Below are 27,634 nucleotides of genomic sequence, written 5' to 3'. Positions count from 1 at the left end.
CTTTATATTAGTTGAATTCTGGACACTGAATTTTTCCTATTTATTTTGGGACTCTGGACTACACGCACGCGGTGATTATATTTTACGACACCTGATCGTGGTTTTCAGGTTTAAAATCATATCAACGAGATGTTTTAATTATAAATAAAGTTTCCCTCGTAGAGACGTTGAAAATGCTTTTGTATTCTGCCATAGAAATTTCTTATCTATTGAAGGAGTCCCTGAAATATCATTTTTCCGAAGCTCTGTTGCTGTAATGGGCAGACCCTATGTCATACGACTCGGGTTTAACGCTCCAACTGTCAGTTGCCAACCCGTTATAAATGTAAGATGTGACAGTTAATAACTTGAACAAATGTACCGTGGTGAAATGCTGGCAACTTGTTGAGACTGCGTCCAGAAAGTTCGTAGAATGCTTGGGAATCCCTTTCCCCCCGCGCCACAACTAGCGACCGTGTAGTGTGAATCATCCTAAAGGTACAATTTGGCTGCACGCGACAGAGACAAGCGACCGAGGCAGGCGACAGAGTTACGAGACCGAGACTGGTCGCTTCCTGTCTGCTCTCTGTACAATCGTATGAAGTACAATTACGAGCGCGAGACAAAGACAGGCGACAGACACAAAGCACAGGAGACCGCTCTCGGACCAGTAGTGTCTCGCGACGGGCTCAGTCAGCACGTGTGTTGTTGAGTAAAATAATGGCAGAAATTAAATTTACTGGTGACCAAGATGAGCAATTGGTAGAATTAGTAGCAGAAAACCGACCACTGACCACCGACAGAAAGATCCTTCTTCTCGTCTGGTTTTGAATATTGAACTCATAGGTTTTCTTTGTTTCTTTCGCAACAAATAACACAGCAACACATCATCTTCTTCGAGTAATCTTTTTAGAAGCATTTTTGTACTCATTTTTCACAGAATATGTGCACGTATGTCTCAATAAAACAAAGAAAACAAACACTTTGCCACATGTCTCGGTCGTCACCTCAAAAGTGTGTGGCGACAAGCTGCGATGTGTCCGTCTCCCGTCTCTGTCGCTTGCCTCGGTCGCTTGTCTCTGTCGCTTGTCTCTGTCGCGTGCAGCCAAATTGTACCTTTAAATCAGCAGTCCGTTAGCCTATGATCTTTATTTTCTTTGTAGGATTTGAGGTTTCCACGACAGTGACTCTGAAGATTTCTGTCTTCTGGGTTGTTACGCCGTGTAGTCTGGTCGATGTTAACCAACGTTTCAGAGGTCATACTGCCTCCATCATCAGGGCGATGAGTATGAAGATTTCTGTCTTCTGGGTTGTTGCGCTGTGTAGTCTGGTCGATGTTAACCAACGTTTCAGAGGTCATACTGCCTCCATCATCAGGGCGATGAGTATGAAGATTTCTGTCTTCTGGGTTATTGCGCTGTGTAGTCTGGTCGATGTTAACCAACGTTTCAGAGGTCATACTGCCTCCGTCATCAGGGCGATGAGTATGAAGATTTCTATCTTCTGGGTTGTTACGCCGTGTAGTCTGGTCGATGTTTTCAGAGCTCCTTGCAGCCTCCATCATTGATGATGGAGGCTGCAAGCCATCTTTTTTATTTTTTTGTAGTTCATTTATTTCCGCTCCTTTCAGCTTCGCTTTCTTCTCCTCTCTCTTCCTCCCCTCGCATTCCTTACTTCTCCTTCCACCTAGCAAGCAGGTGTAGTAATACCTGGTTCCGCCCCTCCCGACCTCACTACTCTTTCCTATAGTTTAGTCAGGAACATCAGAAAAAAGATTTCCATAATCGTTGTTTTGTAAGCTACAATTAATCGAACACACTCAGTGAGACCCGAAAAGTTCTTGCTTTTCAATAGGCTTCAAGGTATTTGCCTCCATCATCAGGGCGATGATGGAGGCAGCACCTCAGAAACGTCGGCAAACTTCTACCAGACTACACTGCAATACAAAACAGAAGACAGGCAGATTCTTCTTCACCAATGGGTTAACACTGGTAGATCGAATGGTGGGGAGACAAGAAATATGTACAGAAATTTGACGGGGAAACATAAACGAATACGATCAATTTCGAGGACCGAAGACATGGAAGAATATTACCAAAATAAATGCGTTGTGAGGATTTGGGATGGAAGTGGCTTTGGTAGTGTTGAATCGTCGAGATCATAGGTTCGTTAGACTAAAACTTATGCTTTTAATTTTGCTGGGAAAATACAGAAGTTCGAATTGCTGTTTTTGTATTTCATCGTCACTGATCGGAAACGTCGCGTAATTCAGCATGATTTATTATATCACTTTTAAATAGGCACATAAAATCACTATTCTGATACGTGCTTAATTAGGACAACTACCGTGGCCATCCTTTTGGTATTTTTCGCCGCCAGAAAGGTTCCAGCTCAAATTGTTATATTTATTTCTTCGTTGTTTATTTAACTACTCTGAAAGTAGCTGAGCTTAGGGCTGTTTGCAGTCAAATAATATGACGAATAAAGAATAATGAATTTGAAACTATAAGGAAGGGAGGAAGCAGTCATGGCTGATACCCCGGCCCTTGTCTGAAGGAATATCACTAATAAACTCAGCAGTTACGATAATCGATCCCCAGGCCGAGTTTTGAACCTGGAACCTCGAATACAAAGCAGGAATACTAACCACTCAATCGCGACGATCGGTGAAGTGCTATGACGTTCTCTGCGGAATTACTCGCACTGTCCTATGCATTTTCTGATATGTCTGGTACCCCAAAGCTCTGTTTCGTTTTGTTAGGTTAGGTTACGTTACGTTACGTTACGTTAGATAAAGTTGGGTTAGGTTAGGACAGATTATGTTGGTTTCGGTTTGGTTACGTTAATGTACGAGTGCGATCGGAAAGTTTACAGACTGTGTCAATAGAGGGCGAACCGGATGTAGTACGAGCTTCTGCCGCTAGGGGGTGCGGCCTACATTCATAGTGAATCAGTGTGCCAGCCGGCATCATCGAATTAGCATTTGTTTCTTAGTTACGGGCGTTTTGGTAGTGCATTACACCGACCCTCCTGCGATTTCGGAATGGCGGATTTTCATGAACAAATCAAATTTTGCCAAAGACTCGCCAAAACGGCTACGGAAACCTATGAAATGCTAAAGCAAGCATTTGGGGAGTCCGCAATGGGTCGTGCACAAACCTTTGTGTGGCATTCACGTTTTAAAAATGGCCGAACCTCTGTCGATGATGACGAGCGTTCTGGACGACCATCTTCGAGCACAACGCCCGAAAATGTTACGAAGATTGGGCAGGCCATTCACGAAGATCGACGTCATACCATCAACGACTTGTGCGACATTGTTTGATATAGGCTATGGGACCTGTCAGCTGATTCTAAAGGAAGAACTCCACATGCGACGCATCGCAGCCAAGTTTGTGCCAAGGCTCCTGTCTGAGGACCAGAAGCAGAATCGACTTCTCGTTTGTCAGGAGCTCAAAGATCTTGCAAGAACCGACCCCAACTTCCTTTTTAAGCTCCGTGTGACTTCTTCCTCTTCCCAAAGATGAAAAATCAGCTAAAGGGAAGGAGATTTGAGACGATAGAAGAGATTCAGGCAGAATCGCAGATGGTGCTTGACAGGCTGACAAAGAAAGATTTCCAGGGATGCTTCCAGGCTTGGCAGCGGCGCTGGGATCGTTGTGTTCACTCCCAGGGGAACTACTTCGAGGGTGATGGATGAATTTAATACCTGAGATAAGTGTACGGGTTTTTATAGGCGCAGTCTGGAAACGTTCCGATCGCACCTCGTAGGTTGGAATAAGTTGTGCTTGTTTAGGCATAGCGACGCTCGCCGTCGGTTTTCCAGCATGTCGCAAGACGCCCCAAGGCTCGTCTTCGCTGTAATGGGATAGACGTCGCGACGCTTGGCGTCTGTGTGTCGGCGTCGTGTCGTATGGCGTCCCGAGGCCCGACTTCGCTGATACTGGCGCGGCTAGCCGCGCGCGGTTTATTAACTCGCGACTTTCACAAGGCGACTACGCGCGGCAAGCATTTATCAGTATCTAAATGGAGGTTGAAGAGATAGCAGCCCTACTGTTCTATCATGTCCGTCGTCGGAAAAAGCAAAATCGACGATACTGGATACATCCCATGTTCTTGGAACATTCCACAAAAGGTTACAAGTTCATCAGCATTGATGTTGGAGCATATGGAAAGTGTAGCGATTCTTCAATTTTCAAAGATTCCGCTATTTATCACAAACTTATAAACAAGGAACTGCAAATCCCAGATAAGTGTCCAATATCTACAACTAATACTACACCAATGCCATATGTGTTGGTTGGTGACGAGGCATTCCCTCTCTCGGAAAACCTGATGCGTCCTTATCCCGGCAACAATTTAAGCCTCGAGAAGAAAATCTTCAACTATAATGCCACGGTGGTCTAGCGGTTAGAACGCTGGCCTTTTAATCCTGGGGTCTCGGGTTCGATTCCCGGCGGTGCCCGAATTTATAACTTGTGTTGGGCAAGGCCGTGGTCTAGGCAACACGGAGTTTTCCTCCGGGGGCTTCCCCGGTTTCTCCATGGCATCCCAACAATTACTCCATTCACACACAGAAGAAGGCAATGGGAAACCACTTCTGGATCATCTGCCAGGAACGTATACGAGGTGCGATCGAAAAGTTTCCAGACTGTGTCAATAGAGGGCGAACCGGATGTAGTACGAGCTTCTGCCGCTAGGGGGGTGCGGCCTACATTCATAGTGAATCAGTGTGCCAGCCGGCATCATCGAATTAGCATTTGTTTCTTAGTTACGGGCGTTTTGGAAGTGCATTACACCGACCCTCCTGCGATTTCGGAATGGCGTGTGCATCAAATTTTGCCAAAGACTCGCCAAAACGGTTACGGAAACCTATGAAATGCTAAAGCAAGCATTTGGGGAGTCCGCGATGGGTCGTGCACAAACCTTTGTGTGGCATTCACGTTTTAAAAATGGCCGAACCTCTGTCGATGTTGACGAGCGTTCTGTACGACCATCTTCGAGCACAACGCCCGAAAATGTTACGAAGATTCGGCAGGCCATTCACGAAGATCGACGTCGTACCATCAACGACTTGTGCGACATTGTTGGGATAGGCTATGGGACCTGTCAGCTGATTCTAAAGGAAGAACTCCACATGCGACGCATCCTGTCTGAGGACCAGAAGCAGAATCGACTTCTCGTTTGTCAGGAGCTCAAAGATCTTGCAAGAACCGACCCCAACTTCCTTTCTAAGCTCCGTGTGACTTCTTCCTCTTCCCAAAGATGAAAATTCAGCTAAAGGGAAGGAGATTTGAGACGACAGAAGAGATTCAGGCAGAATCGCAGATGGTGCTTGACAGGCTGACAAAGAAAGATTTCCAGGGATGCTTCCAGGCTTGGCAGCGGCGCTGGGATCGCTGTGTTCACTCCCAGGGGAACTACTTCGAGGGTGATGGATGAATTTAATACCTGAGATAAGTGTACGGGTTTTTTATAGGCGCAGTCTGGAAACTTTCCGATCGCACCTCGTATGTCCGAGAAAAGGATGGAAGGATCCTGTTCATATGGACCTGTCGTCAGACAGAACACTAAATAAATAAAATAAAATAGGGTAAACCGAGGTCGAAGGTACATCGAGTGTACTTTCGGCATTTTAGCTAATAAGTGGCGCATTTTCCATCGCCCATTGGACGTAGATATTAATGTTGCAATCGATATCGTGAAGGCTTGTTGTGTTTTACATAACTTTGTTCGCACCAGAGATGGCATCAGATATGAAGACACTTTGCATTCTTTTCCAACATCACATGAGACGTCACGAGATCACACAAGAAATACAAGACGTCCAGTATCTTGTCGAGATATGTTTTCGCTGTGAAGGCCAGGTCCCATGGCAAAACAAATGCATTTAACTAATTTACATTTAGAAATCCATGTACATGTACACCTGAAAATACATATATAAATAGTTTGTAACTACTTACCAAGTTGTTTCATTTCTTCCACATCCTGTTCCTCCCCTCCGAATCTCTCCACTATTTCTTCCCACAAAGGTTTTCTTATATTTTTATCACTATATTCCTTCATACCGCTGTTCCACAGTGCTGGTCGTTGTTCAGTTTCCATAATGAACAACTCTGTGTCAAAAGATTTCTCGGACATCGCCATATCGAATACACGCAACTCACGTACGACCTGCAGCGCCACTGAGTTCGCCTCGGTTGAAGTTCGTTACTTTTATAGCCGCGCGCGACAGCTGTGCCGCCTGTGTGCCGCGTACCTAAACTTAACCGCGTGCGACTCGGCAGCCGCGCCGCATCAGTGGGTTTCGCACCTATAAAAACAATACAAATAACAGCCGCGCGCGACAACACTCGACACGCCGCACGCGGCTAGTCGCGCCACTGTTGTGTCCACGATAGACGAAGACAAAAACTCTTCTCGCCCTAACGATCTTAAATCCTCTTGCCCGACCATTTACTTGCAGTGCCCAGTTTGCCCAATTTCCTGTCTTGTATACCGTAGTGGATTAAAGGAAAGTAATTTGGATGGCCGAGACAACAAAGGCATACGGAATTTTAATAGGTAATCCTCTTGAAAAGCGACTACTTGAAAGACCAACAAACGGTATTGTACAAAAGCGGTTTTAGATCAAAGAAGTTTTTCATTCAGTTAATTTAATGTTATGGCATTTAGATATTCTACTGTGGCCTGGAACTGCCAGTTCATGATGCTGCAGTGGAAAGAAGCCTTGTTTCTTCATTCTCTACCATTACGAAGTGAGAAATTTTCGGCAAGTAGCCGAATAGCACAAACGTTGGTCAGTCGCCGAAATTGTTATAATATAATTTAGGCATAAAGGCTTACGTCTACATTATTTTTTAAGAGCTCCGAGAGGTGTAGTGCGTGTTATCTCAAAGATAAACAACATGTTGCATTACAAAGTTACTGGTGTTACATATGCATTATTCATTCATAAGTAGTTTGAAAAAAAAGCGACTGTTGGCAGTGGAAATGGATATTTGGAGACGATCGACAGGATGAGTACGCATTAACAGTTTTCAACAGTTGGCTGCACTGGGAACGAAAGTCGACATGTCTCGACATTGTTGAATTTAAAGACACAATAGAGAGGTGTATGCCATCTTTGTGCTGAAAGTTGTTCGTCCGTGTGATGGAAGTATCTGTTTCCTGTCTCATTTTTACACATGAATGGCAAACGTTGCTGAGTGGATAGACACAACAAGATGTTCGAACTGAAGTTTACAGTCTGTCTTCGCTTTGCAACGATTCACATCAAGAACATTTATAATGAAACGCGTACCCACCGTTCGGCTCGTCAGCCGAACGCGAAGTCGCTCATCCAAAATCTTCCGAACATAGTCGAACATGGGTAGGAAAGCAAATCGTTTTCTTATAGCTTTACTGAGATCTAAGTAGAATTTCCAGGTTATAGCTTGTGTGAGGAATGTTATTTAAATAACCTTATTATTCATCCGAAAACTGTCTTATCAAAACAACCCAAAGCAGTTGTGAATAGGGGTAGGTTGCTCTTCTAGGGGATGAGTGATGTATCGGAGGATACGGTGGAAACATCACGTGCCTCTTTTCAGCAAAATTTAATTTCTATCTCAAACTACGCGTGTCTATTAAACCAAAAATTATATATTCATACTACATAAGCAAAGCTTGCTTAATTTTTTATTGAGACTGTGGAGAACGTTGACTGTAAAAGAATAAGAAACGCTGGTTTAGTAAAGTGCGTTCACTGATAAAGTTATACGCAGCTATCACTTCCCGGCTGGAACTATAAGACTCACCGCCAAACGTTGCAGTATTTTCGCGATACGAGTCACGTGTCGCTCCATAGAAAGAATAAATCAACTTCCCTGTACCATAGCAGTTCCTGCCGGGAGCCGGGGGTGGCAGTTGCATTCAGCTGTATCAATGAACGCACTATTCGTAATAGCTGAAGAGAGGCGAGGAAGTGGTTGGTTGGTTGATTAATAAGAATGTAATAGCGGACCTGAATCTTTGTGTGAACATAAATGCAGTTGAAAATGTGGATTTAATTCAATTTGTACTGTGTGCATTTGTTTGTTTCTTTATATTATTTATTTATACGCACACGTATTACGTATAAATAGCTTCGAAAGAATGCATTGCTTGAGATAAGCCGGAAGTCAACACTGTTAATCCAAAATGACGACCGGCTTTTCGAGAATCTCATGTTATTTCACTACAGTTAAAGTTACGCAACTCACGTCAGAAACTTTGGTGGTAGTGGAAATACTGGTTACGCTAGCCACTGTATCTAGATTATTGAGTTTAATTTGAATTGACCGGTCCAGTAACACAAGAATGTTGTTGTACGGGGGGAGAAACCGTTGACTGGAACGGCAGAGCAAGGATGAGTTGAAGGCCATCGATTTTTTCATGCGAGTTGTCCAGTCGTCTTTTGTTTGTGTACCTCTTCGCTAGTGCATTTGCGTACGTCAACCTTTCGGAAGCTTAGATGTTTCGGATGAAAGTGCGGCGTGGTTTTATCAGATGTATATTTGCAGCATATAAATGTGGGTGTAATTATGTGGTTGCAAATGATTGGAATTTGGAAAGAGTGCCTTTGCAGTGATTGTTGATGTATTCTGTTTCTAATTCACTTTCGAAGTATATTTATAGCGCCGGTTGGTACTTCGTGTTAGTGAACAAATATTTCTTCCGTACAAATGTTGCGTCAAGGACGGATAATTGAGTTCGTGCAATGAGACGGGAAGGGGTACATATTCATAACAAACATGTTTCTTTGAATCAATCCGTATTTGCCTTCTGTGGCGCAATGAGTGGTGCTTCTGCTCGGTATGCAGGAAGTTCCGGGTTCGAATTGTTTCCCAGAGATCGAGTATATGCACTGGGACTTTTCATGGTTTTTTCGGTCCCTGCTAATACATTTTGTGATGGTTCCTTGGACTAAAACTGCAGTTAGCATATTTCCAGCTGGATATTCTTAATTGTCCCATCTTTTTGACACGAAATAAACAGTGAAGTTTGTAAAGCTTCATTAAATAAATAAAGATCCACTAACAGACTTCTTGTTAGAAATATTATGCAAATCGAGTATGTGCCAAGTCTAAAATGCTTCTGACGATTGAGTTAGTCATAAATATGATCATTAATTTGGACATTGCCCATCGTCGTAGGGTTTTTGAAACATGACGTTTCAGAACCTGGTGTTATCACTGTCATCAGCTAGCATACTCTGTGATCCAGATCAGCTGTGGTCATTGAAGCCAGCAGAATAAGAACCAGCCTCATCTCCTCTGTTGATGATGAAAACATTGTTTCTGAAACGTCGTCTTTGAGAAAAACTTATGTCAGTGAACAATGACATAAATAATTGTAATGTGGGTGAACAGCGTGTTTAATAAAAAATTTTTTTCAGCTTCCATTTCAGAAAATTGTTATACCATTGTAATATTTGATTGACACGATTCTTGATATAATATACTAACTGAATTTGCTGTTGATATGTGCTTATGTTAAAAATGTAAAATGTGTTCTTGTTGATCACATTATTTGTGAAGGACAAACAGCATTAGTATTAAACAGTCAATTTGAAAGCTAAATGATGTTATCTGTATACATTCCTTGTCGCACTTATATTGGTTTGAGATGAATCTCAGATAACTAGGTTGTGAGAGGGAGCTGGCAGAGAATGGTGTCTGTGGATAGTTCTACTATCAGTGAACTATTTCTTTGCCATTTCTTTTGATTACATATTTTATCTTTCTCAGAACCTTTTTTTTTGTCCCAGACAATAAAGATTGACAGAATGAGTGGTTTTGTACTTCTACAATTTTTATCAATTTCTGGGTTGTAATCTTAGCCCAGGGATTGACTATCCTGACAGTTTTTTGTGGTTTTCCTCAGTACCTTGGGGAAGATGTGTTAGTACCTGAAATTAAGCCATGACTGTTCTACATTCATAACAGTTCATTATTAATTTTTTAATTAATTATCCTGTTCCTCTTGTAAAGACAGGAAATATAGACATGACATTCAACTGATTTAAAAATTTCTTAAGTGTGGTCTGTGAGGGAGAAATGTTCAGATTATCTGAAAAAAAAGTGGTTTGTGTGTAGACAGTAGTTAACGTGTGGAGAAACAACAGATATTGTAATGCAATTTCCGATTTATTTACAGGCACTGGGGAGATGGCTTCATTCAGAGAGTTTACTAGCGTCCTTGTGGTTCCGTTTAGAAGAGGAAGGTAGACAAAGCTACCAATGATGCCGCGGCTGTGTCATTTGGTATAAAGTAGTTACCCACTAATTTATTACCTATAATACCTCAAAACTAACACCACAATGCATCCCTCATCAAAGCGATCTTCTCCATTCTGCTGGTACCCGTCAGCCTCTCCCATCTCCACAATTGTTGCAACAATAGTTGTACTGACTCTCATTGGACATGGATTTGCATATCTGATCATTGTAACAGAGGATGAACCACCTGGTCATGTGGTGTTCAATGCTTCATTACCACGTCTTGGGAGGTAAGTAAAAAAAAGGTTATTGGGTACTTGTGGGTTATAGGGACACATCACTTTAGAAATAGGTTAGCTTAGGTTAGGTTAGGTTAATGTATGTGGATAAATGACATATACTTGAAAGTTGTTATATTTTATTTCACCTAATGTATTTTTAAAGCAATGTGTCCCGATAACCCACAAGTACCGGTTATTGTAAATTAATTGCAAAATTGTTTCTTCTCTTTTATGTTATAGATGCAAGTTACGCAAGAGATGGAGATTGACATTTTTATGTCATTACATGTTCAGTTTTTCATACACGTTCTTTTCACCAAGTACACACAATATGCAGGCCATACATTATCTATGTATTTTATTTCCAAAATCCATAGCACAACTTCCTATGGAGGGGAAGTAAAGCCGGCGGTCCCTTGTCGTAGATTCATGGCATGTAAAAGAACGTTATGAGCATGAACGAGATGCTTTGTAAGCAAAATTCAGCGGCCATTTCTCACCCAAGTCTCTCCTGATTCATTACTAGATGGCTCTTGAAGCCAAATCAGGATTGAATAGAAATTGTGTAGAGGCAGTTGGCTTGTCACTCACTACTCACAAATGCACTCTTCAATGACAAAGAAACCTCCCACAAGGGAGGAGACCAAGGCTCGGTTTGGGCTGTTGCACCATATAATCATGATTTTATTTCTAAAAGTACTCAAAGGATTGTAGTGAAGTTTGGTATTGAGGTTTACACTAAAAAGCTATCAGGCTAATTTAGTTTTGATCCATGTTGGTCCAGTGCCTGCGAGGCCTGATGAGTGAGTATTGAGACTAAATTTGTGAAAGCTAAGATACTGTACTTACTGGCTTTGGAGGATACACTTCTTCAAATCAGACCCCTCAGTAAGTAGCTTACACACTCGTTTCATCATTTATGTCTGTGGTGGGTGGATCTCTAGAAATTGGTTTCTGGAACCATAAACAACTAATCTACTCACTTAGACTCAGTTGCTTACATAACATTAAGTTTTTTTTTGCCTTTTAATCTTGTTTTTGTTATTTAAAGATCAGAAAAGTATGAGTAAGAAGGCTGCCTCAGTCGAGAACTGCTGTGTTTGTCCAGTCGTTATTGCGTAAGGTAGGCTGTGGCTGGCACGCGAATTATCACTATGAATTTTAACACATGCAAGATTTTTTAACTTTGTGGCTATTTGTGAAGTATTGCCTCATGAAGACTTTTGAGGACTTTCAAATTGGAATGTTGGTTAATCAGCTGGTTTTATGGATCATACTTATGGTGCACTCTGTCCACTTAATCAAACAGTAATTACCTAAGTTTTGCTGTGCATTGATGTGCTCATTTAGGTCATGGCTAGGAAGATGATTTATGTATAATGTGAAGCTTTCACAGTGGCAGTCGTTAATAAAATCCTCTTAGGCCATCAGCCAACTCTGTTGTCATTATCAAGGCTAGTCACTATTTTAATAAAATTTTACATTTTTTTACCTTGTGTTTAGATTATATTTTAAATAGATCTATACGATGTATTGGATCAAACCATCAGCTGGGGTGTGCATGAAGGAAATACTGATGAACGACCCTCGGGTTACAAGCCGCGTCAGGTGGCTGAATGGTGAATAAACCACCTGACACGGCTTGTAACCCGAGAGTCTTACATCAACTTCAGTCGCCGCGAAAGCTTCACTTTATACAAAAGAAAATACTGTTTCTTTCTTGTATTACTTTAATATCATGAGTCATATTAGTGTTGTCATTTATTATTTGAATCGGATATTGAGATTTCTTGTGAAATAAAAGATTTTGTCAACAGGAACAGACATTACAAGATCAATACCCACCGGAGTGCTGGTTTTGTCCATCGAATACTTCATGTCGATCCCACCAGTGGTCAAGTTTTCCTGAAAAGGCACTTGGAATGTGATGGTTTATTGTATCCAAATCTCTTCACACTGTATGTTGATTCCACAGCAAATGAGACTTGTGGAGTTGATTATTATTCACTGTCATTGAGGATCTTTGTCACTGGTGAACAGTGTGAAAAGGAAGGTGATCCAGAGAGTGGAGAGCTCAGTAGAATTCATGTGAAAGTATCTGAAGCTAAGAGGTGAGTGTAATTTGTTTGGTGTGGTAGTGTTTGAACAAATTCTTAATATCAGCTCTGTAAAAATCCTTGGATGAAGTTTCAGGACCAGTTAAATTTTAAAATTCATTACAAAATAATAAATTAAATACGAGCCACATCGATCTCTCTCTCTCTCCTTGTGCACATACATGTGCCACCCTTTGCATTTTCATTCATACAGACTTATTAATTTAATTTCTTCAGACAGGAACTTAATACTCCTATTTGGTAAGACTTGCATAAATGCAGGTTACATTTCACACGAGTAGTTGTACTTTTGTCGTCATCACTTCTGTTGAACGGACGGCTCCTTCCTACAGCGTTTCTTATAGGCATTTGAGATAGCCTGGCTTCATCTGTTTTAACAGTTACCTCGGTAATCTTCTCATTGAGTGATCATTGTACAAAATCATCTCTGGATTCATTTCATCTCCTGTATCTTTGTTAATTTCAGGGTCATGGTGTATTTTTGGAGATAGGATGATTGCTTTATTCCTCTTAGGAACATGCGAAACCATTGCCCATGTATCTGTAAACCTAAAGATACAGTTATTTTACTTTCTTTTTATTATGAGGTTGAAATTCTTTTGCAATCTGTGGTTTATTTTTAAGCAGGTTGCCCACAATTGTCATAATCTGCTGTCTTAATAGCTCCTCAGCCAAAGGAACGCTGTTATCCTGTCTTGTGCAGGTGACAGGGTATGAAAGCCTATTTTAGCTGGAGTGTTGATATGTTTTGAATAGGCCGTCCGACTGTGTTCTTACATATAATTTGGTTTTTAGGGTGTAAGATGTACTGAGTCCTCCATACTGAATATTTTGAGGCCATCTGAGCCAGGGTAGCTCAGTCAGTATAGTGACTGGCTGTGGACTGGTGACTAAGTTCCTCTAGCCTCTGCATCCAGACTGGCTCTGGGGCCCACCCAGCCTCCTATCCAATGGTCACCTGGGTCCTTTTGTGGGGGTAAAGCATGGCTGGGGCATGATGCTAACCACTCGCCCCTCACCTAGCGCCGATGTTAAGAATGAGTAGGAGCTATATGCTCTCCAACCTAAGCGCCTACTTGGTGTATGTTGGGACAGCTTTTACTTTTTACTTTGCCAGATTATTGGGAATTTGTTGCCTAAATGCACAGTGGAAGTAAGCATTTTGTAAGTTTTTATAGACCTTGGAACTTACCCACTTTGTACCTTTGTCTTTAATATAGTTGAAGCTGAGAACATCTGTTTTTATGTCTTTACAGTCTCTTTTATCGCTTCCAGCATTTAGTTTTATTGCAACAATATCTGAATTATGATGCATTAATATGATCAGCAGTTTCTGAGTTTTCAGCTTTACCACAGACATCCTCAGCTTTGACCTCACCATATCGTCCGCTGCTTCTTTGTTGGCTGTGCATTTGGATTAGCCATTGTCTTAAATTGTTCTAAAATGAGATTATCAGTATCTCTATATATATCTGTAGGAATCTGTATTACAGAAAGGAACATGAACTACAAAGTTATGAATTAAAAATGTATTACGTACCTAGTTATGTGGGGTCCAGTTGTCTTCTAGCCTCCCAATATTTGTGAAGTGGCCTTGCTGCAACCTACCTCTTATACTGTTAGAGTCGTACCGAATGGCCAAAGTCATACATTCCATACAGCAACAAGTGGGAACATAAAAATACGGAAGGGTGATTGTACCCTTTGTGGTTTATGGTTTATGGTTTAATGTAGATGGGCTGAGAATCTTACATTTGGCTCATTTTAGGGAATTTATTTATTTGACAGAATATTTGTTATTACACATAAACTCTAATTTTCTTTTATCATTGGGGCAACTTACTGTTACAGATGGATCAGTGAAACATTTGCTTCATTTGCAATCCCTGGCACTGAAGGATGGAGGCAGATCTGCTTAAGAAAGAGTCAATTTATAAACAGTATTGCATCTTTCCTACCTTTGACTGTTATGGAGAAGTGCCATGTTCGCTATGTAGATGTCAGTGATCCAAGATTCAGAATAGAAACAAGAGCTGGAGATTTGGTATCGTCTGCAGATCAGTGCATTGTAGAACCCCTTTGGAAGGTAAGTTACGTAGAGCTTTTAAGGACTGTCATAAAGCAGATTGGGACAAGATCACAGAGTGAAAATACTCAATCTAGAAGTGACTTAGTGCTAGACTTGAAGAACATTTACAAGCTTGCCTGTTGGCATTATTACAGTGTTCTAACTGTTATTATGCGTTCTTTGCATGAAGTGTATTAAATGAACATGTAGGACTGGTCATGTCTGTCTGCCTATTTGCCTATATGATGCAACTGGAGATGGCTTTGGATGAGACTTGGTGTGGAGGTTGTGCCATTGGGGACTACACAAAAACCACACTTTTTAATTTTTTGTCACCTCTAATAACAAATTGTTAGAGGAAGAAACTTATGTGGTGGGATTGACACTATGTCCACTTGCAGCAGGGTCATACAGTGATGTATGGCTGTTGATCTTGGTCTCCATGGTTACCGTTGCTACCTTGGTTGCCTTAATTATGGTTACCATGGTTCCATGGGTACCTTTATTGCCATGATTACCCCAATTATGTTGTTTACCATGGTTGTCTTTGTTAAGATAGTCACAGTATTTACATGATGGAAATGTGACTTATGGGATGCAGCCCCCCCCCCCGACTAGGTTACCTCTCGGTTAAGTTATGTTAGGTTATGAGGTAGGCTGGGTTAGATTTGGTCAGTTTGGGTTGGATTAGGACAGGTTGGGTCAGGTTATGTTAGATTAGATTAGATTAGATTAGGTGGTTTGGTTGGGTAAGGGTCATAAGTTTGGATTGGAACAGGCTAGATTGAATTAGGTTAGGCTGGGTTAAGTTAGGTTATGTTGTCAAATGTTAGCTTAAGGTAGGTTAAATTATGTTGGGTCAGTTGGGGTTGAATATGGGGAGGTTAGGTTAGTATGGGTTATGTTGGGTTGGGTTAAGTTAGGTAAGTTCAGGTAATTTAGTTCATTTATTTTCCCTGGAGGTATCTGGAGGGGTATTGGGTTTTGCTCTGGTGTGTGGCCACAGGCATGTGCCCTGGATGGGTTGCCCTTAGGGATTGAATGTTGTGGGCCTCACAATAACCCAGGCATAGAGGATGCACCACTGGGAGGAAACCCCTATGTGGGATGCCCCAATGGATAGGGCAGAGTCCTGTTTGTGGGGTGGAGTATAACAGGTATGGTAGAGACAGGTGGATACAACTTATGGTAAGCAGCCTCAGGTTGGGACTGAGCCCCCCTGTTGGTTAGATTCGGTACTGAGGTTTTCAAAGAACGAATGTAGAAACTCTTTGTATTCTGGTATGCATTACACTTTCTAGTTTTGTTCTGTTAGATAACTGTGATTGTATATCGTAATAATGATTTTAAGGTGTCATAATTTTGTTTTCTAAAATGAACTGCATGGTGCTTTCAATAAAAATGTATGCTGGTAAACATCCTGTTATTTGTTTTAGGTGACTATATTACTGGAACTTTATTGCAACACAAATATAAAACATAGTAATCGCAAGCATACAAAATTTGGTATAGTTTCATCTACAGAGCATCGCCTAAAACTTGTTTACCATCACCAAGATCTGAATGACACTGACATGGCTCACAGGTGTGTACAACATTTTTTCTAGTAAGATTAATGAGGTGTGGGTACAGTACATTCAGTCTTAGGATTTGTCATGATTTTTATTTGAAACGGTTTAGTTTCCAACTATAGTGCTTCTGAACTTCAGTATATATAAACTACATGTATTTGAATATGAGATGATTGTGCTCTAATTTAACAATTGGAAAAATGTGGATTTCCTTAAAACTGCAAGCAGCAAATCATAGTAGTTCTTCACTGGAGTGAATGTTACCTCATTAGTAGTACAGACGATCCAATATCCTTAGAGAGTTGCTACTCATGCACAAGTAGATGTAGGTAGTTGAATTGAGTATATATTAAATAATGACCAGATGGAATCTGATTTAGTATGAAAACTGGGAAAAGCCAGTTGTTATTTTCTCATGAATTTAAGTTTTGAAAAAGTGATTGCCATATATTTTGGTAAATACAGTATTAATTCTTCATGATATGATGTTTTTACGTCAAGCATCCTTTAGAGTGCTTTTATACAGCGCTGAATCGTGGACGTTGACCGAAGCTTCTTCAAAAAAATTGGAAGCCTTCGAAATGTGATTGTACCGACGTATTCTCAGAATTTCTTGGACTGACCGTGTAACCAACAAAAAAGTTCTCGAGAAACTCCACAAAGACGTTGAGGTTATTTACACCATAAAAAAGAGAAAGTTTGAATATTTTGGTCATATCATGAGGAACAGTGATAGATACAGGCTACTTCAGCTGATAATCCAGGGAAAAGTATTTGGAAAGAGAGGACCTGGCAGGCCAAAACTCTCCTGGCTTCAGAACCTAAAAACTTGGTTCTCGATGTCCACTGGAGGGCTGTTTCAAGGAGCAGCCAGTAAAGCTCAAATTGCTATGCTGATCGCCAACATCCGGAGCGGTTAGGCACATTAAGAAGAAGAAGAATAAGAAGTTTCCTCTATCACACACATCTTACATCAAACTTAGTTTATTACTGACTGCAGTCTACGAGGACTTACTTTAAAATCATCTTGAGCATTGAGTTTATAGCATGCTGTTCCTTCTCTTTGAAGTTGAGTCATTGTTCTTTCAGGCTTGCTTTTGTCCTCAAGAAAAGAAATAGTTCAACCACTGTCAAGATCTGGCAGGAGAAATAAGATGGTTTTAGATCAGGATATTTGTTGGAAAGATGTGACTGGTGTGTGGGGCGATAACCAGTACTTGTGGGTATTTCTGTTGGCTAGCATCTTGCAGATGACTAAAGTTGTCTGTAAACATCTTCTTGTGCACAATTCAAATTAGATTGGCTTGACTTGATTAATTTATGATAATGTAACATACTGATTTTTAATTGTCTCACGCAGAGTGCGAAGGGAACTCAGGAATCAGTCGCCTTACTTTGAACAAACTTTGTATGTGGCCTCTGTGATGGAAGAGAGGCCTCCTGGTGCATTGGTTACTACAGTGAAGGCCAGGGATCCTGAAAACTCTCCTGTTAGCTATTCCATGTTGTCACTCTTGGATTCGCGCTCACAAGGTGAGTGCAGAATGTCGCTTTCATGTTATGTAATAAATCTCGGTTATCCACAGAATATGTAAGGTAGCAATAGTAAAAGTAAAGTAAAGTTTGTCCCACTATATGCCATGTAGGCGTTTGGGGTGAGTGGAGGTATAGCTCCTCTCTTCCTTGACCCCGGCACTAGATGGGGGTGAGTGGTCAGCATCACGCCCCGGCCGGCTTTACCCCCGGGAAAGGACCCCGGTACCCATTGTATAGGAGGCTGGGTGGGCCCCAGAGCCGGTCTGGACGCAGAGGCTAGAGGAAAAATCCTCTGCCCCCGTCGGGGATCGAACCCCGGTCGTCCAGCCCGTAGCTAGTCACTATACTGACTGAGCTATCCCGGCTCATAAGGTAGCAATAGTGATACATAATTATTCTGAGGTCCTTCCTTCAACATCTTTTTTAAGTCGTCATTATACGGCAATGTTACTTTTTGACGTTGCATTACATATTAAGTTGTCATACTGTTAAATAACCTGAGAAATAAATCATTCATAATATTGTCTCTTTAGAGGCAGACTGTGATGTGAAGTTTTCCTACTACCCTCAATGTGAAGTATTGGCTATAAGGCAGAAAATGATAATGACCAATTATGAGAGAATATCCAGATATTCATTGGAGGACAGACAGTGTGCTCATAAAATATCGTTCTGCATAGTAGATACCATTTCCTTTTATATGAAGATGGTGATAGATCCTTCTCTAGAATGTCATACATTCTTTTATTGAAACATGCAATGGGCAGTGTCTTAAGCAAAATACTCCTATGACATTAAAAATGTGACATTCAGTTAAGGCAGATGAGATAGTACGTTTAACCTTACTTTGTAATATGGGGATAAATAAAATTAACTCAACCTTTAGAGCCTACTCATGGTCTGTCTGGTGATGTGTTGCCATAGAATATGCTAAACTGTTAACCGCATAGTTAAATTCTTGTTAGCAGCCCTATAATGTGTTTAAATTCCCATTCCGATGCAGTAAAGCATCCCCCATTTCAGATACAATTTTGTAAGAATTAACATGGCTTTATTATATGGTGTATGTAATAGGCTACTTTTTTCTTTTGCAAATGAATGTAATTTAATTGTATATTTGTTATAATTTACTGATTGTGTTAATTTTATAGTTAACTGATTAATTTTCGTTGCAGGGATGTTTTCAATAGATAGTGGTACAGGTGTCGTCACTACACTCACAAGCCTGGATCGGGAGCTCGTTGAGCTACATTACTTTCGTGTTACTGCTGTCGATGACTCATTTCCACCAAGAAGTGGCACCACTACATTACAGATCAACGTTCTTGACGCAAATGACCATGCTCCAGTATTTGAGGCCGGTGAATATGACGCATCAGTCCGAGAATCTGTTTCTGTCGGATCCACAGTTGTGACTCTGAAAGCCACTGATCAAGATGTAGGGCGTAATGCCGAGGTAGTCAAGATCGCTTACTTTTCTGGATTTCCTTATTATATTATTTTATGTACAGTCATTTCTCCATTTACATAACTCGTGTATTTCTGAGAAATGCATAAATGAAGAGCTTGTTTTCGTAAGGCTTTTGAACTCAGATAATAAACATTTATAGACATTTAGTTATAAAAAATATTTTTTAGTTGTGTGTATTGTTTTGCAGGGTTTATCAGTTTTACATACATATGTTCTTTGATGGGACTTGTCAATTGTAATTTTCCCCAGGTTGATTGGATGATGAGATAGTGTATGCGATTTTGTACAGGTAGATGGCATTTAACTGTTATTGGTGCGTTTGCTGCAGAGCAGGGAAGACTAGAGGAGATTACTTATATTACAAAAACAATTTCAGAAATGGTTAAGAGCAGTTGTATGTTTGTTGCAACAGATCAAAATTGAAGATATGAGTTATATACTTCTCAATGCTCTGTTCTTGAATACTTTCAAACTTGTGATTGTCTCTGTGAGGAACAAGAATCATTTCCTCATTATGTGATGATGGTTGTCGGCCAGGGAATTGATGATCTTTGATGGAAGTATCACTTTTTCTTTAAATTGTGAAAGCCACTCACATACTCTAGTATGGCTGATGGTTTTCTTCTGAAATTTAGAATTGGCGCCTTTTAAGTTTCCATGGTCATCTTTCTAAGTTTCAGACAGATATTAGTACATGCACATGGTCCTGTATTGTTGGTCACTTCACAATACAGTGGTTATTGTGGGCACATGCATACAAGATAGTGTTTTACTTATAACAGATTCTTCGTAGGGGTTTTGCTGCAGTTGGGGTAATGTCAGGAAGTGTCAGCTTTTTGTCCTTGTAGTTTCTGTAATTGTTGTAAATAAAATTGTCCCACAATTTTATAAGTAGCCTTTATATACACATGAAGCATATAGTGTAGTATTTAATTTTTTAAATGTTCTTTTATAGGTTGAATATTCCTTGGTAAGTCAAGATGGAAGTGGTATTGGAAAAACCGATTCAGAATTGGAGGATGCTTTTCGCATAGATCCCAAGTCAGGTGTCATAACAACTCGTTCTGCATTGGATCGTGAGAGAATAGAAGTGTACACATTGGTTGTTATGGCAACAGATCAGGGTCTGCCCTCAGCGGGAGGTCAGCAGTCATCAACATCAACAGTTGTAGTGCGAGTTATAGATGATAATGACAACTATCCACAGTTCACTGAACGGACATACACCGTACAAGTGCCAGAGGATGTTAACTGGAGTGAGAACCCTGTCATTGCTACTGTCAAGTAAGATTCTCCTGTGTAATTACAAACATTGATTGATTAAACATGTGAAAAATAACAAAGTACATGGAGCACGGATACTAATTGTCTTTTGCCTGGTCCAGAAATTTACTGCCTTTTACGGAACCCAGAGGTTAATTATCATGAAGATTTGTGTCTTCTGTGTTGTTGCGCTGTGTAGTATGGTAGATGTTTACCAACGTTTCAGAGGTCATACTGCCTCCATCATCAGGGCAATGAATACTACACAGTGCAACAACCCAGAAGACACAAATCTTCATACTCACTGCTGTGAAGACCTCAAATCATACGTTAATTATCATGTTTATAAAGGCATGCATCCTGAGCCAGATGAATCCAGTCTGTACTTTCGTAACCTGTTTAAGACTTGTATTAATATTATCCTCCGATCTGTGTCTGAGTCTCCTTCCTTCAGGTTTTCTAGTTGAAATGTTGCATGCATTTCTTTTCTCTTTCATGTGTGATGCATGCTTTATCCATATCATTGTTCTTGATTTGTTTGCCCTAATAATATTAGGTGATGAGTAGAAATTGTGAAGATAATTAGCTTGCGGTTACTCCACTGTCCAGTTACTTCCTCCCTGTAGGCCCAAATATTCTCCTCAGTGCCCTATTCTTGGACACCAGCTTATATTCATAGTCATGGGAAAAATATTTTTGTTATAAGATTCTACGTGACTTGTTCTTGTTCATAAGAAGAACTTTGGGTTATACAGTTTTTGATCACAAAAGAAAATAAACCAAATAAACTGGAAAGAACGTGTATGCAGAATAATTTCAGGCAGGATACCAAAAATGATTTTAGGATACCACCCTAAAGGAAAGAGATGTTTGGGCCGACCCCTCAAAAGATGGAAAGATTCTGTTATGTAATGCCTGTAACAGGACATAAGGCCTGTACTGGAAAGGAAGAAGAATGTGATTTGTTTTATAGGTTTTATATGGGTGTGAAACTTGGTGTCTCATTTTAAGGGTGCAATGCCACAGTAAATCCATAAGAACCGATGTTATATACAGTCTTCAAATCATCTTACCCTATTAATACCGTCATGTCTTTACATGACAGGAGTAGGATAGAGTCTGCTTGTACTGAGAAAATTAATGCAGCGCTCTGTCCCTTCTGAGTATTTTAGATCAATTTATCTTATAAATAAAACTCAGTTGGGGACATAATCAGTTATCAGATGTGTTGGACGAAATTTATTTATTAAGTCATTATTCCCTAACAAGACTTGCGAATTATAAGAGCATTATTGTCAGTGACGATGTCAGTCTGTGAAGTAGAAGAGCTTCTTTGTCCAGGTTCTTCTGCTCATGCCATAACTGGTGTATGTCTGTTCACTTGTCCATATGACCTGTGTTGATATTGTGGTTTGTTGACCAGAGGTTTTACAGAAAGCCAGATTCATCTATATAGATTACTTCTACTGGTGTGGCATGTATGTTGGTTAGTATGTGGATCTCCCATTTTTCAATATATGCAGAGTTCAAATATCAAGACTGTGGAACTGGAAGGTGACTAGTTGCATCTTGAAACTTCAGCACTTGTATGCTCAATATGTATGAGCAACTAAGATCAATTCTGCATAAGCCTTTAATTTCGCTTTTGTTAGGCGGTGGAAGAATTATGACAAAGGATGTAAGGAAATATGAATTGGCTAAGTAACTTAAAAATTATATTGAACTTTCATGTTTGTCCATTTTTTTCAATCCATTTTGAAATTCTGGGTGATCCATGGAATTTGCAGCACATGGGAATGCGCTAATTTTGTTATGGGGGTTGAGTTTTAATATTGACCTTGAATTGAGTTTATGCTGTTTGTTAGATGTTATTTTTTCACATTGAAGAACCAGGTTCAATACTTGGGCACACATTTGGGACCGGTTGCACAGGTATTTCAAGTTTCTCGTTGCATTCATTGTTCAGCTTATACTCTGAGCTTGTCTGCAGCAGTATCTGTTATGTCGTATAACATGAAACACCAATTTACAAATCAATAGATTCCTTATAAAATCATACTGTAACTGATATTTTAAATGCATATAATATTAATTTCAGAGTTCTGAAATTGTCACTGGACAGGATGTTTGTGATACACGACATATTTTTCTGTTTAAGAGCTGTGGATGCAGATCAAGGCAATAATGCAGCTGTACGTTATGCCATTATTGGAGGCAACACCCAGAGTCAATTTTCTATTGATAGCCTGAGTGGGGAGGTGTCACTGGTGAAACCGCTAGATTATGAGACGCTTCGAAGTTACAGACTTGTGATTAGGGCACAAGGTAAGCTCTCTTAACAAAACCATGGCAAATCCTTAATAGGACATTTTCCAAGAGACTGATTACTAAAAATATCTTAATGAGGAAATGTTTTTAAAATTGTTTCAAAATTTAATTGTAGGTCAATGAGTAAGGTCTGTTAAGGCTACTATTATTCTTGCAGAATTATGCTTGTGATGGAAAACTGACATTTTCCCTCCTAATTGGAAGCTCCAATAAGAAGGTGAATGGAAGGGTAGGAAATATGAAACTGTAATTATTTCATTTGTAGTCTGACATGACTTTGAAAGGCCTTTCGTGTCAAAAGGAGCAACATATTTTATTTAAAGGAAAGATTGTATTAATCTGTAAAAAATTATAGAGCTGTACTTAGCATGCTGAAAACAGATTAATGGAACCAGGTATACTGTATATGAATACTGTATTTCCTCAATTTTAAGACACCATCGATTTCAAGGTGCACCCATGATTTAGTAATTTGTATTTAGGGGGGTAAACACTATGTTCGTTCAATTCTAAAGGGTTCTAACGATAGTAGATCACACTTAAAATTATTTGCTATCTGGACTTATTACATCTTCTTTGTTTAAAAGAGAAACCACAGCATTTTCGGAAACTGGCTCTGTTTCTGTCTTAAGGCAAGAGGGAAGGTACCTACTCAGTTGGGTCCACTAGAAAGAGTTAATCTCTATCCCTGGACTCATCCAGATAGCAAATAATTTTAAACTATACTTGTTTTTAGAAAACATCAAACACAAAAATACCCTGATTTCACAAACATTTTAAAATGTGAAAAAATTGTTTAAAAATTGAGGAAATACAATATTTTCAATTAAAATTAACCTTACAGTATTGAAGAAATAAGTCCAGACAGTATTCCTTTTTGCTCAAGGAGATAGAATTGGATTTAGTATTTCCAGTAGTGTGTTTGATGCACCATTTTGCACATTGCAGATGGTGGGAGTCCAAGTCGCTCCAACACAACACAGGTGCTGGTGAATGTCTTGGATGTAAATGACAATGCTCCTAGATTCTACACTTCTCTGTTTCAAGAGTCTGTTGTAGAGAGTGTTTCCACAGGATTTAATATTGTTAGGGTAAGTGACAAATGTTTGAGATTTGAAGTTCTCGTGGTGGTGAAGATGTTGATGTTGGTCTTGCAAATATAATAAAAATACAGGTAGCCCTCGATTTGCTCCGGTTCAATTTGCGCTGATTCAGAATAACGCCGATTTTGAAACCAGCAAGTCAAAAAGTGAGAAAAAAAAATTTACTATTATTTATAACATTTTACAATGTATCTCGTACTGATTCTTATAATAAATCGTAATTCTTACATCGCTGATTTTGAATAAAAATTATAAATACAGTCATCTCTGCAATTACGTATGTTTCGTTAACGCGAATTTGCTCCAATGAGATCGATGAACCGGTAAAAGCTGTTTGTGAAATGCAAACATTTGCATATGCGAGTTTGCTCTTGTGCAATTTCATTTATTTTTTTATTTATTTTTTAAATTCCCTTTATTTTATTTATGTTATTTCAGAGCTTTGAGTGTAATGCCATTATATTACTCGTAGCTTAGCTTTCGAGGTGTATGGACGTTTGTGTTTTTTGCTCCTGTATTTGCTGTTTCATCGTAATTCTAGCTACGAGTTGACGGGAGTCCAGTAACTTCCGTGGCCACCATGCCTGCGAGTAAAGATTCTTGTGGCGTGTGTGGCAAAGCTTTTTATGGCAAACAAAAATATATTAAGTGTTGTGGACCCTGCGCCAATAGATTTCATCTTGGCTGCCTTCAGATCAGTGAATCTGAATACACATATTTTATGGATTCAGGGGTTTCCACCTTCAAGTGCGCATCCTGCGTTAAGAATCTAAGATCGCAGCGAAGCGATGATACACCGATTAAAACACGATCATGTTCCACCTCTGACCTTTCCAAGAAAGCGGTTTCTCCTGAAAGGTCTCTTGTTTTGCCACTATGTACTGATGCCGACAATTGCGAGACTGATAAATATGAGGCTATGTGTGTTCAACTAGAGACTGTACGTCTAAATGAGGTCTGTGCACTTGACCTGATTGAATCGTTGGTGGATAGTGTAAATAAATTGAGAGAGGATGTCACCCTTCTTAAAAGTGATAACACAGTCCTAAAGGCTGAAATTAAAGAGCTGTGAGGTCTAGTGGATTATCAACCCATGCAGCCCAAAGTGCAGCACCAGGAATCATTGTCCTCCTTGCCCGGTTACAAACCCAGAAAGGAAGTTGCTGCGGCTGATCAGCACAAATTTTTTTGTTCAGACTTCTGCCGAGTCAGGAGTTAAATCTTACAAGGATGTTGCATTAACTGGCTTGCGCAGCAAGGAAGTTCCAGGTCAAATGGACTCTGATGGCTTTATTTCAGTTACTCACAAGAAGTCTTCTCAGGTAACACCAGCAGCCACCAAGCAGCGTCGTCAACCTCTGATTGGAGTGCGTATCTGTGTCGCACTTCCAATTGTTTCTAATAGGGAAAAGTCTAAGGCTCTTTTTGTTTCCCATTTTAGTCCAGAAGTTACATCTGTTGAGGTGGAAAAGAGCACTTAAAGAGCAATTGAGTCTTAAGGCGCTGGTCTGCACCAGACTTAAAACTAAATTTGACTCATATGCGTCATTTCATGTTTTAGTTAACGAAGATGACTTTCCTTTTATTAATAACACTGGTGTGTGGCTGAATGGGTGCCTTATTGCCCCCTTTTATGGTAAATTGACTCCTGATCAAGTGCATTCCTTTTGCAATCCTGGTAAAACTATTACAGTCGGTGCTTTGTCTGCTGGTAATATACCTATTGTGCCTGAGGAAGGCTCTGTTCCCCAATGATTATGGATCTGGACTACTGTGATTTTGATATCTTTTATCAAAATGTCAGAGGTCTGCGGACAAAATGTTGCAATTTTTTTGACAATGTTTATGCTAACAAGTTCAACATTTTTTGCATTACGGAAACCTGGCTTAATGACACTATATTAAGTTCTAATTTATTTCCTGATTCTTACTACGTATTTCGTGTTGACAGAGACTATTTTACTTCCAATAAGAAACGTGGAGGCGGCGTACTGATTGCTGTCTCCAAATCATTTTATGGGGTTAAACGTAGGTTTGATTTGGAGGTCACGAAAGAATGCATGTGGATAGAAATTCCTGTTAGAGATAATTATAATTTACTTATAGGAAATCATTATTTTGCACCTGATTGCGACGTTAAAGTAGTTGAAAACTATTTAAAATTCTTGGAAGTAAATTTAAATTCAAACCTTTTCCGGGTAGTTATGTTGGGTGATTTTAATGTGACTAACTTTGGTTTAATGGCATCCCCTTTCCTAACTCATACTATTATAACAAAGTTAAAGGCAATTGTATGTACACCGCCTCATGCTTTCTTGGGCTTAGTCAGCACAACAAGTGTGTTCCTAATAGCGCACTGCTCGATCTTGTTTTCACAAACATCAGTGATTTAAGTGTTTCTATTTCAAATTCTCCGATGGTCGCTCCTGATAAGTACCACCAGCCACTTGTTCTTGACTTTAAATTAATGTTTGACTATCATACTACTTTTTTTATTCCTCGACGTAACTTTGGCAAAGGGGATTACTTGTTACTTTGTGAGACCTTGCACAACACTGACTGGTCATGCGTTTTTAAACAAAATTCTGTTGAATCTGCAGTTTATAACCTCACGGCTACTGTGTCTGAGGCTATTAACCTTGCCGTTCCTTTTGTTAAACCAAGGAATTTCACCTATCCTCATTGGTTTTCCAGTTCTCTTATATATTATATTAAGAAGAAAAATCAGTTTTTTAAGAAATTCAAGAAATTTAAGTCTGATTATTATTATAGTATTTTTTCGTATTATCGTAGTCTAGTTAAAATAAATATTAAGGCAGATAGATTGGTTTGGTTGAAACTTATTGATGATAATTTAAGATCTCAACCTAAGCACTTTTGGAAATATATTTAAAAATTTAAAAAGAATGACCAGTCTGTTACCCAAATTGAAGTTGGAAACAAAATTATTACTGAGCCTCAATTAATTGCCGAAGCCTTTGCAGACCACGTTTCCTCTGTTTTTAAATCTATTTCTTCTGTTAATACTCAGAATAATTTTGGTTACACCTGCTCTGATTTCATTAATATTCCATCCATCTCCGATGCAGATGTCAAACGGGCGATTAGTCGTCTTCGTTCGACGAAATGTGTCGGAACTGATGAGATTCCAAATTTCATTATAAAAGGTTGTACTGAGATATTTACTCCTCTCTTACACCACATATTTAACCTTAGTTTATTTAGTGGGAGTTTTCCCTTATTATGGAAGCAAGTGGCTGTAGTGCCTATTTTTAAGAAAGGCAGCAGTGCTTTAGTTTCTAACTATTGGCCTATTTCAATTTTAAATAATTTTTCCAAAATTTTTGAAAGTATTGTTCATGGTCATCTTTCATTTTATTTTAAATTTAAGTTACACTCCAGTCAGCATGGCTTTTGTAAATCTAAAGCTACTGTAACTAATTTAGTTACCTACCTTAATGATGTTCAGCCATCTGTTTGTTCACAGGGACAGATTGACTCTGTGTATTTTGATCTTAGGCAGGCCTTTGATTCAGTCCCTCATTCTATTCTTTTGGAAAAGCTTAATAACTTTGGACTATCTTCTCCTTACATTAAGTGGGTCCAAAGTTATTTATCTGCTAGATCTGCCTTTGTTCGCATGTTAGGACAGTCTTTTTTTGCTTACTCGGTG

General features: G+C 39.7%; 1 protein-coding gene across 7 annotated transcripts in view; it reads left to right on the top strand.

The window, feature by feature from the left end:
• stan (Protocadherin-like wing polarity protein stan) overlaps positions 1 to 27,634 on the top strand; it is a 124,744-nt gene that overhangs the window by 21,381 nt on the left and 75,729 nt on the right. For 4 of the 7 annotated variants that reach the window (XR_015537074.1, XR_015537083.1, XM_087355773.1 and 1 more), the window contains exons 1-10: positions 8,228 to 8,534; positions 10,162 to 10,513; positions 12,322 to 12,615; positions 14,473 to 14,707; positions 16,126 to 16,274; positions 17,621 to 17,793; positions 18,972 to 19,252; positions 20,223 to 20,551; positions 22,689 to 22,855; positions 23,807 to 23,949. Coding sequence is in view for 5 of the 7 variants with exons in the window: in XM_087355773.1 (XP_087211899.1) it covers positions 10,326 to 10,513; positions 12,322 to 12,615; positions 14,473 to 14,707; positions 16,126 to 16,274; positions 17,621 to 17,793; positions 18,972 to 19,252; positions 20,223 to 20,551; positions 22,689 to 22,855; positions 23,807 to 23,949 (1,959 nt within the window). In the remaining 2 variants the exon portion in view is untranslated. The other 3 variants (XM_087356009.1, XM_087355924.1, XM_087355817.1) reach the window with 3 other exon arrangements.

Source organism: Zootermopsis nevadensis, unplaced genomic scaffold, assembly GCF_977971745.1.
Source record: "Zootermopsis nevadensis isolate Lab colony 2312 unplaced genomic scaffold, Znev_1.0 Znev_ptg000001l, whole genome shotgun sequence".
Lineage (NCBI taxonomy): Eukaryota > Metazoa > Arthropoda > Insecta > Blattodea > Termopsidae > Zootermopsis > Zootermopsis nevadensis.
The sequence above is the reverse complement of the archived record's forward strand: the minus strand, read 5'-3'. Positions and strand labels throughout refer to the sequence as shown.